A 10146-nucleotide genomic window follows, 5' to 3' on the forward strand; every position below is an offset into this window, starting at 1 on the left:
TTCTGCTACGCCAGTATTGCTGCCCTGCACGAGAAGGGACAACCAACACCCATTCTCCAGAGAAAAGGGAAACCCCCAACACTCACTAACCATGCATCCTAGTGCCCTTAAACCTGTTCTCCCAACAGGAGACACCTACTTTAAAAGCCAGTTATGTCATGGTAGAACTAGTGAACCTGACTTCTTACAGGTTTGCGTCCCTCACTGCACAAAGCTCCTTCCCTCTGCCTCGTTGGACATCCTCAGCAGGCAAGTGTCAGCAGGTGCTACAGCTGTTCCTGGACCACCTGCCTCATGCCAAGCAGCCAAATTCCGTGAGGACAGAGCTAGAGCCTCTGCGAGCCCACAGGCAGAGAGTCCCAGCTCCCATATAGCATCTGGGACTCCAACTCTCACTTCTATTCACTCCCTGGGAAAGCACTCGGCACAGTGCAGGCCCCTCTCCCAGCACAGCAGCCTGCAACACACTCACAAATCCCTTGGCAGTGCCATCGGAGACTTGACCACATGCATCTCCGCAGACGCTCAGCACAGCCCCATGATGCTTCCAGCTCTCCCACTATCCCCATCGTATGCAAACATGCAGGACGCCTCTCCCTCCTGCCGTGGAGAGAGACCCAGCAGCGTGCAGCCACCTCCCCAGGACCCTGCAGCCAGGGGCCCCGACGCAGATGCATGGCAGCACGATGCACAGAGGCAACCCTGAAGGGACAGCCACATGGGAAAACATCTAAGCACACAGGGAAGACAGAGAGAAACCCATAGGGATCTCTCAGCAGCCACAAAGATTTTTTTCCTTGCCTGAGCTGAAACTACTGGGAGCAACCTCAGTCTGCCCCAGGGCAGCTCAGGATGCATTTAACAAGGCACCAGCTAAACCATGTCCAAAGAGAAGTCTTTTACCCCCATAATCTCTTCTCTGTTACATTGGCAGCAAGAAGGCATGAGTAAGGCTATAATCAGGTCTCCGACCTGCAAAGACCTTTCAATTCCCCATTTGTTAGTAAATGAAGATGCTGGAAAACGCCTTCCCAGCAAAGCAGAGTCATCTGTGAATGGGGGGAACGGGCAGCGGGCAGCCAGCCCCTTTCCCGCAAGCACATCCCACTTTGTGTCCCAAGGTGCAGTGTGAAAACACTTGAAAATGAACGAAAGCTCTAAAAATGTAAAAATATCACCATCAGCTGGGATCTGTCAGCAGAAGCTGCAGGAATAAGCCTGAACACTGCTACCAGGCCAGAACAGGCCGGAGCTGGGCACAGCTTCATTGCCTTCAAGTGGAGCTGGGCCCTTTTTCACCAGCCAAAGTGCCGGCCTGATATCTTTACATCAAATAACAGCAAGGGAAAAGCCCAGAACACAGCTGGCCTCTCGCCGGTGTTCGCAGAGGAGATGAAGTGAGTTCACAGAGGAGTGAAGGCCAGCTTGTTAGGAGCAGGGCAGGAGCAGTGGGCCAGGGTTAATGCTGCCTTGGGGACAAGGTCTGGAGTGCTGGGGGACAGGAACATTTTCTGCCCTTTCTCTCGTGGCAGCTGACTTCTGACACCAGCAGAGGAAAGGCTTTCTGTTCTGTTCCTGGCAGCTCTCCCACAAGCCCAACCAAGGCAGGGGACCCGGGCAAGGGCTCCAGAAAGTTTAACGCCTAACCTTTAAGGCCTCTGCTCTTGCCAGGGAGCAGCCACCCGGGAGCCAATGCTCCAGCGCTCGCCAAGCAGTGTATCAGCGCTGCGGAGGCATCGCATGAATGGAAATCATTATCATCTGCGAGACCACACACATGCATACACGCTCCGCACTCAGCTCACCCCATTATCCTGCTGAAAGAGAGCTGGGGCCTGCGGTCTCCACGGGCCTCACCTCTGTATCGGAAAGGAGGGCAGCTGCAATCTGCTCCGTTTTATGCATATTCAGCATGACCCCTGGACTCCTGGCAAGCTGCCAGAGAGGCCCAGGAGTGGGTATTTCTCTCCCGGCTCCCACCTGCCCCCCTTCCATTTCTCATCTTCACTGCCCCCGGTTCAAACCAAATGGAGACACTGTTGACTAAGCATGGGAGAAAGGGGCTGAGTCTGGCCCCATGCATGCCAGCAGCGATGCTGAAAGCAGCACAGGACACATGTGGATCTCATGTAAGGAGGAATACGGGCTCCTGACACACAAGCCTGCAGCAGGTTGGATCTCCAAGCCTGCAGAGACAGCATTGCAGGGGAAAGTGCCCTAGTGTCCTCCTGACTGCTGTGGGGTTAGGACCATCAGGTTATCTCTGATGGTCACCAGCTTCCAGCCATTATCAGTGCTCATGCTGCTACAGCAGCTGAGAGAGGCTTATGGGGAAGCATGTCGGTTCGGGGCTTACCCTTCCCAAGGAAGCACCCGCTGTCTCAGCCCCGTGCTGCGGCCGCACTCCTCCCCAGAAGTGGCTGCATTTTTGAGGTGGACAATTTCCTCACTTCTCTATTTGGGGAATGCTAATAGGCTGTGTGGTTTGGAAGGAAATCACGATACTTTAACACTCAGAAGTGCTTTTCACTTTAAAAATTTGCTACTACATACAGCACCTCCATACCACTTCTCTTCAAAGTAATACTTTAATAAGCTCGACCTATATTGTTTCCTTGCCTCCTGCACCTTAAGGAGAGGCTTGCTGGGGCCATACTTCCAGCCTGGCCTTCTATGGGACTCTCCTTCCCCACTGCCTGCCAGGGAAGCACCACCTTTGAGAGCAATACTGGGGTTTGGGTGCATACTTGCAAACCAGGCACCCCTTCACATCCCTGATCCTCCCCATTTCAGTGCCGGTGCAGCCCAGTAATCTGGCTACTTAATGGTCTCATTCCAAAGGTCAAATACACACAGGCAGGTCCAGCAGGTGAGCCAAAAAAGAATAAACTTCCCCAAATAGTGACACCAGGATCTACAACAGACCCAGGGTCACCACAGTACAGATGAGGGCAGCGGTAGCTTTGCAGAGGTAATTACAGGATTAAGTGGAACAACAGAGAGAGGAAAGGAAAGAGAAGGGAGTTATTAGGCAGATTTGAACCCAGGACCTTTGCCGTGCTGGAACAGCCCTCTCCAATTAGAACAGCGAGGGAAACTGCAAGCAACTGCCAGCTGACCCAAGCAACAGTCTGCTCTCCGCGCTGCAGCCCAGCCACCGCAGTGGGTTACTGCGTATCATTTGCTAATCCGCACAAGGACACGTCTGAGGCCTGAGTCACGCATTGAAAAACGTGGCTTTCACAGAGGGCAGGCAATTGCTAAACCAAGCAGCCAGCACCGCGTCTGAACTGCCGGGGAGGGGCAAGGGAAAGCACCCGAACAAAGGCAGGGAAAAGGTGTTTCCCTCCTCCAAGGGATCAACAGTGCTCCCCGGTGGGTCCTTTCCGATGCTGTCCGACTGCAGTAAGAGTAAAGCAGACTTCTTTTTTTCCTGTGGGCCAGGGCAGAGCAGTGCACGGGGTGCTCGCGCTCACTCTGCCCCAGCAATTCCTGAGGAAAGCACTTGGCCTTATTTGGAATTAGTTTGGATAGGGGATGTCTGATCCCCCTCGAAGTGCTGCTTCACCCTGCGCACACACAGACGTGAGATCCCAGATGTGCACACCGGGCAGGGAGAAGGTGGCACACGGCGGGGAAGAGCAGGCTTGTGCCCACCCCGAGGGGCACTGAGAGGCTCCTCGCAGCACAGCCCTGCCAGCGAACAAGGGGCACTTTCCAGAAATCACTGAAACAGGGACTAAAGGACCCAAGCACATGAGGCTAAACAAGGATCTAGGAATTAGATCCAAAGTATTCAGATCTTGAAGGACTGGTTGTACATGAGCTGTGCAAGCCCCAGGAAAGCCCCAGAAAAGCCCTGTCGCCCGGCTCAGGCAGTGTCCGAGCAGGATAGCAGTGGGAGGGCTGGAAGGGGACTGTAAGGAGAAGAGAAATGATGTGCTTGTATGAGGCTTGGAGAAGGGACGTGCTGCACAGCCTCCCTCCAGGGTTGCCCGGTCCCCGGCTGATCGCTGTGCCGGTGCGCTCGCTACAAGGCAGCACGACACATCGAGGCGCGCCACTCGCCCGCTGCTGTGGGCCAGAGTGGGCAGAGATGCTGAGGCCTGAGAGAAGGCCAGGGCCAACAGCCCACGGAAGCGCCCTGGCCCCCCTCGCTCCGAGCCCTCTCTCAGCCCAGCTCCTCTCGCTGTGGCCGTGCTCAGCCTAGATGTCAGCATAGCTCACAAGGGAGATGCAGTTGGAGGTAGGAAATAGCTGAGGGCAGTGGAGAAGCTCCAAAGGGGTGTGAATGACCAGAGTGTGTCCCTTAAATGGGATATATCTGCTACCAGAACTTGCAGGTTGCCATCTTATGATGGGCCCTTTTTAACAAAGGCAAACCCACGACCTTGACACCTGTGTTGAGGAGGCTACCCACTTCAGACCTGGCCAAGCCCCCCATAACTGGGATCCCTCCAGGGGAGCAGACAGGGCCCCAGCCTCCCTGCTGGCCTCCCTCCCCTTTGCACCCGCCTGCGGGCGCTGGTCCCTCGCATGCCGAGCCCAGTGCCAGCTGGGGAATGTTTCAGCCCCCATCCGACAAGCGGAATGCGTCATGACCAAACTCAGCTCCGGACACGGATAAATCATTCCATGTGTCGCCAGGACAAAAACACAACTGAGAAATATTTTAAAAGAAAGGAAAAACCCCACACAGCCAAGGCGCTGAGACCGGGCTCAGCTTTCTGACAGGAGGGAGCAAGGCGGAGGAGAGCAAAAGCAAGCCAACGGTGGCGGGCCAAGTGCACGAGGGGCAGTGCGCACCAGGGCTGGGAGAAGAGAAGCCAGAGGGGCGCAGACGTTGCAGCAGGAGGGACAGAGGGAGCAGCAGAGCTAATCACATTTCCAGCCCGTGTTAATGGAACGATTGGTGCCCACTTGGGACATGGCTAATGGCTCCTGCGCAGCGCAGCGCGCTCTATCTCCGTGGCACTAATTCTTTAAGAGCTCCCTCCTCTGTGTCCATTTTTAATTTAAATATCAGAAGCCTATAAATATATACATACTTTCACCCATTTTTACTCATGAAGCCAGTTACACTGTGCGGCTCCTCAGATCAGAAGGGTTCCTTGGGCTTTCAGCCTCTGCTCTGCAAAGTATGCGCAATTCATGTGGGCAATTACAAGACAGACCATATTTCCGAAACAGGCACTCACAGTGATAGATACTGCAATGCACTTTGACAGGCCAGAGACAGCATTACACAAGCCATATGATACCACAGCGGTGCCAGGAGACACATACAAATTACACTGCATGCAGGAAAGGATGGGCCAGATTCTGACCTCAGCCCCTTTGGCACCAAACAGAAGCAACTCCATTCAGATCAGGCCAAACAAGACGTAAGCGACTCCATTCAGATTTACACTGGCATACCTGTGGTCAGAATCTGGCCTGGCTTGAATTATTCTCAGTCTGATGTTGCAAAAGGAAGAAACAGAGCCCAGATTTCCTAGGTTATCAAAAACAAGGGAAAGAAATCCACCAAGAACCAAACAGTCCAAGGACTACTCAAACACGTGCAAAGAGCTGTCAAAGAATGGAGCCTTAAATGCATTATTAGTTACCCATTTTGGTAATTCATAAGTCACACCGTCCACAGGAAAGACAGATCAAAACTATGCAGACCACAGTAGAGTCCATGGGTTTACCATTGGATCCTCCCAAGTCCACTTGTCTCACCAGGAGCCCTGGATGAAGCCAGCCCCTCTCTCCCTGGAGGAGACCAGGAGGTGAGATTTATGCATGGTATTATCTGCACACTGTGGAGCTGAATCCTTTTTGTGTGACACTCGATTTGTTGCATTCCTTGACCAGTGCTTCCCGCCAATGCATGTTGGAGTCCTACTCCTAACACTCCCAAAGCAACAGCAGCTAAAGGAGACGTCTGGAGCCACCATTCTCGAAAGAGCATAAAGCATCGTTGCCTCAATGCAACCCCGTTTATTAACATCTACTACTGCTCGACTTGTTGCTTTACATGACTTTAATCCCATCCTAGCCATCTTAAACCCTCTGCACATTCCTGCTGCATTGTTCGGATTCGTCACGTGCTCCCAGGAATATCATTTGGTATGCAGAGCGCTTTATTCCTGCTGATCCTAGCTGATGCATGGGACTCTCGCGGTTCCATCACAGAAGGCCTCATCGCTTCTGCCCCTTCCCACTCCATATGGGAATAAAGTGGTCTGGTTTCCATAACGTCCTTTGTTGCCTTTTCATAACATGCCGGGCACAGATGTTGAAAATAGTCTGGATGAATATTTAAAATGGTATTCAGAGATGACAACATTTGGCCAGCTTTGAAAGATCTCTCACATAGGGTACAGGACGGCTCGTGACAACAGGGCCGGAAACACACACCACTTTGACATCTCATTTTTTCTCCTTGGCTATTGGTACGATATTTCATGCCCCTGGTGTCACACAGCCTGTTACTGCTTGAGTACCCGCCAACTCGCCGGTATTTGGAAGAGGCTGTCACGTACGTTTTTAACATCATGGGCAAAGCGGAATATGGAAAATCTGTCACATTTCCATACCAAGCGCAAGTGTCCTGTGCAGGCTCAGGGAGGGGCTCATGGGGGTACAGAGTAATTGTTTCCTTATGGAGCAAGGCCTAACTAACAGGGTGGGGGAACAGGAGAGAGAGGTGTTGTATACAGCCTTGGCATGGCGGGCTGCTTTCCTGATGAAGGAAGACAAAGACACTCAAACGTGAAAACGCACGTGCCTCAAGGTCTGCACCAACAGTCATCTTGTTCAAGGCCTGGAAACCCTGCTTAGACCTGCATCTCTTCCAGCTGTCACCCGTGCTGGGACCAGGCCCGGCTTGAAGACTTCAGGTTCTGGTACCCACCTCCACCTGGGGCCCTGGGAACAGCACCAACACCCTTCCATTAAGACTCCCAGGGCAGTTTGTGTTTCTGGAGGGCTGCAGGGCTCCTCACTGCAGGTCACAATGCACTCAGCCACGTTCCCAGGCCTGGCTCTGAGGCACTCCTTTTTCCTCCAGACCTCAAACTCATCTCAGCTCCTATCAAACCCAACATCAAACCTGCTGCCTTGTCAACACAGAGACCTTACTTGCCCTCCTCTTTCAGCTGTGCACATGGAGGCATCTCCACCAGGCTGTTTGGACCCCCAGTAACCTACCACACACTCAGCCCTTAGACTGCAGGACCTCCTGTCCCCTCGCCAGCTCGCTCCACCAAGTGGTCAGAAAAGCACAGCAGCTCCCTCTGTTTTATAAATGGAATATTGCAGAAAAAAAAAGTTGCTTCCATTCACCAAATGCCTTGGAGTTTGTGCTCAAAGCATAGCTCCACTCACCTCCTCACTGCACCGGCCATGGGGAGCTTTGGCCTCTCCTCACTTTCAGGGAGAGCAGCAGAAAATTTGGCAGGGGTAGAACAATTTGTGGTCATTTCCAGCCATCCAGGGTTTGCACGTCCAGGTCCAGGTCTACACTCTGCTAGGTACAGGCATCATCTCAGCCTAGGTACAGCTCTGACACCAATGGCTCAGGCAGAGGTGAGGCTGCTCAGCCCAGCTTATGCCATGTCCCCTGCCTGGATACACTTGCAGAGCGAGCTCATCCAACAGAGCGGAGGTTGCACACAAACACTGCCCAGCTCAACAGCAAAGCAGCATGACTGCTGCAGTGCCCAGGTGCTGCTCACGTCTGCCCTGCCGGAGGAGTGGGCCCTTCCTACCCAGGTGGCCTTCCTCACCAACCCTACTTGCCCGGCATGGTGAGAATCAAACCATGCAAGATACTGAGCACTATGTCCCCATCAAGCCCATTATTTCTTAACCCAGTAAAGGTGTTTCCATCCACCCACTCTCCAGCAGGATGGGGAATCCAGGGAAAGGACAGTGTTTGAAGAAACAAGGGCTTACCAATAGCACTGAGACAGAAAAGCACAAGCAAAACCACCAAACAGAGCCCAGCTTCCTTTCTTCCTGTGCTACCCCATCCTCTCACTCTGCCCCACATTCTGCTCACACATGCCCTGGCCAGAACTGCCAGTCCTCACCCAAACCGTGGGGCCAGCGGAGGCAGGGTGCAGGTGTGCGTGCTGAGGGGCCTTGTGCAGCCTGGCCCCAGGACTGCCTTCAAAGCAACCCAGCTGCAGGGGAGCCATACGGGAGCTCTTCCCAGTGGGAACTCACCCTTCGAGCTATGCCACAGATTGGTCCCTCTAAGGGCCAATGCCAGGAGGGACCAGCAACAGCCCCAAAGTGGGGTCAGTGGCAAAGGCAAAGCCACCCCAGCAAGGTGCCTAGTTGCTTTGCATTTGCAAAGAGCTTCCAAGCACAGAAAAAGTCTGGGCACTTCTCAACCTCCAGCAGGAGCTGTGGGGCACGGAAGAGCATGTGTGTGTCCTGTGGCTGGTCAGCCAGAGCTGGCACAGCATGCAGCAGCCTGGCACAGCTCCTGCCCACTGCTTCCCTCACCGACACTAAAGGTAGGACCCTGGGACATGCTGGGAGAGGCCAGACCGGGGCTCAAAGCTTCTGGAGGCTCAGGTCCCCCCTGACACCCCTGCAGCGTGGGGCAGCGACCCTGTGAGGCTTTGTACAGTGCCGAGCACCCTACGCGTAGCCCCCTGACACTGCCAGGAGGGCCGGGCTGAGGCGGTGGCAGTAAGCTGGGCCGGGCCCCGCCGGGGGAGCCAGGCTGGGACAAAGCGCGGAGCATCCGCGGCTGCTCTGCTGCTCTGCGCCGCGGCGCTCGGGCCGGGCTCCGGGCGGTCCTGGCCGTGGGCGGGTGGCACCCCAGCCCTGCCGCGAGGAGGTCCCATTTTTGGCGATCGCAGAGCGCGGAGTGAAAGGATGAAACGGGAAATAAAGGGAGGGTGGGGGGAAAGAAGGAGGAATAAAAGGCAACAAGGGCGGGGGGGGGGGGAACTATGGAAAGAAAAACAGGGAGCTGCTCGGCGGCGTTTGCCGTGGCCGGGCGGCGTGCAGGGGCATGGAGCGGGCGGAGGGACGATGCCCGGGAGAAGCTGGAGACGCAGCTTACCGCGGCGGGGCAGGTAGCTAGGTCGGTCCGGGCGCGGCGGGGGGCAGGTCCGGGGCCGCGGGCGGCGAGCGGAGCGCGGGGCCGCGGCGGCAGCGCGGGCGGCGAGGCGCGAGGGGGCAGCTCCCCGCCTTCCTTTGCTGAGCGAAAAAAGAAGTAATAATAACAATTTGCAAAAAAAAAAAAAAAAAAGAGGCAAAAGCAAAATAAGGCGAAACAGTGCAAAGTGGGAGTGCTGCTCCGGCAGCGCGGGCGGGTCCCCAGCGCCGTGCCCGCAGCGTGCCGTGCTCCCCGCCCGCTCCGCCGCCGCTCGCCGCACTGCCCGGGGCTGCTGCTCCGGCAGCGGGAGGGAGGCGAGGCGGCGAGCAAGGGAGGGAAGGGAGGGAAGGAGAGGAAAGGGAAAAGAAAAAAAAAAAAGCAAGAAGTAGAGAAACTGAGCCCCGGCCGCTGCCTGGAAGCGGAGTAAAAAGGCTCCAATAAATCCCGGGGTTGAAAAGAAGGGAAAAGTCACCTCCCCGAGGAAATCAGAAGCAGATTTCGAGCCATTTAATCACATGCAGGGAGGTGTGTGTGCGTGTGTGCGCCGCCCGCCGCGGCGCTGCCAGCCCTGCCTCCGCCCTCCCGCGGCCGCCCCGCCGGGAGCCGAGCGGGCCGGGCCGGGCCGGGCCGGGAAGGGAAGGGAAGGGAAGGGGCCGCCCCGCCGGGAGCCGAGCGGGCCGGGCCGGGCCGGGCCGGGCCGGGAAGGGGCCGCCCCGCCGGGAGCGCAGCGGAGCGGGCCGCCCCGGGAGGACGCCCTCCCCGTCGGGGCGCTGGGCCCCGGCGCGGGGGGCCCTCGGCAGCTGCGGCCCCCACCTGCCGCCGGCCGGCCTCACCTGCAGCCCTGCCTCGGGGCAGCGGGCAGGTGGCACAGCCGTGCTCTTCTACTCGCAGGAGGCCTGGGCCACCGCGGCCTTGCGGATGGCCTCCTTGCAGGCGCAGATGGGCACCTTCCACCCCCCGTGACCCTGGTATTTTTTTGCCAATCCCAGTAAGAAGTGCCCCCATCACCCACTGTGTGAAAGCAGGAGAGACGATCGTGC

The 10146-nt window shown here is 56.1% G+C and overlaps 1 protein-coding gene across 3 annotated transcripts in view; it reads right to left on the bottom strand.

The window, feature by feature from the left end:
• Positions 1–9748, bottom strand: part of NTN3 (netrin 3) — a 58526-nt gene extending 48778 nt beyond the window's left edge. For 2 of the 3 annotated variants that reach the window (XR_010391681.1, XM_064520672.1), the window contains exons 1-2: positions 9579–9748; positions 9071–9207 (exon numbers count right to left, since the gene is read on the bottom strand). Coding sequence is in view for 2 of the 3 variants with exons in the window: in XM_064520672.1 (XP_064376742.1) it covers positions 9071–9207; positions 9579–9613 (172 nt within the window). In the remaining variant the exon portion in view is untranslated. The remainder of the gene's footprint in view (positions 1–9070; positions 9208–9578) is intronic. The other variant, XM_064520671.1, reaches the window with a different exon arrangement.
• Positions 9749–10146: the final 398 nt, after the last annotated feature.

The sequence above is a fragment of the Dromaius novaehollandiae genome, chromosome 14, assembly GCF_036370855.1.
Source record: "Dromaius novaehollandiae isolate bDroNov1 chromosome 14, bDroNov1.hap1, whole genome shotgun sequence".
Classification (NCBI taxonomy): domain Eukaryota; kingdom Metazoa; phylum Chordata; class Aves; order Casuariiformes; family Dromaiidae; genus Dromaius; species Dromaius novaehollandiae.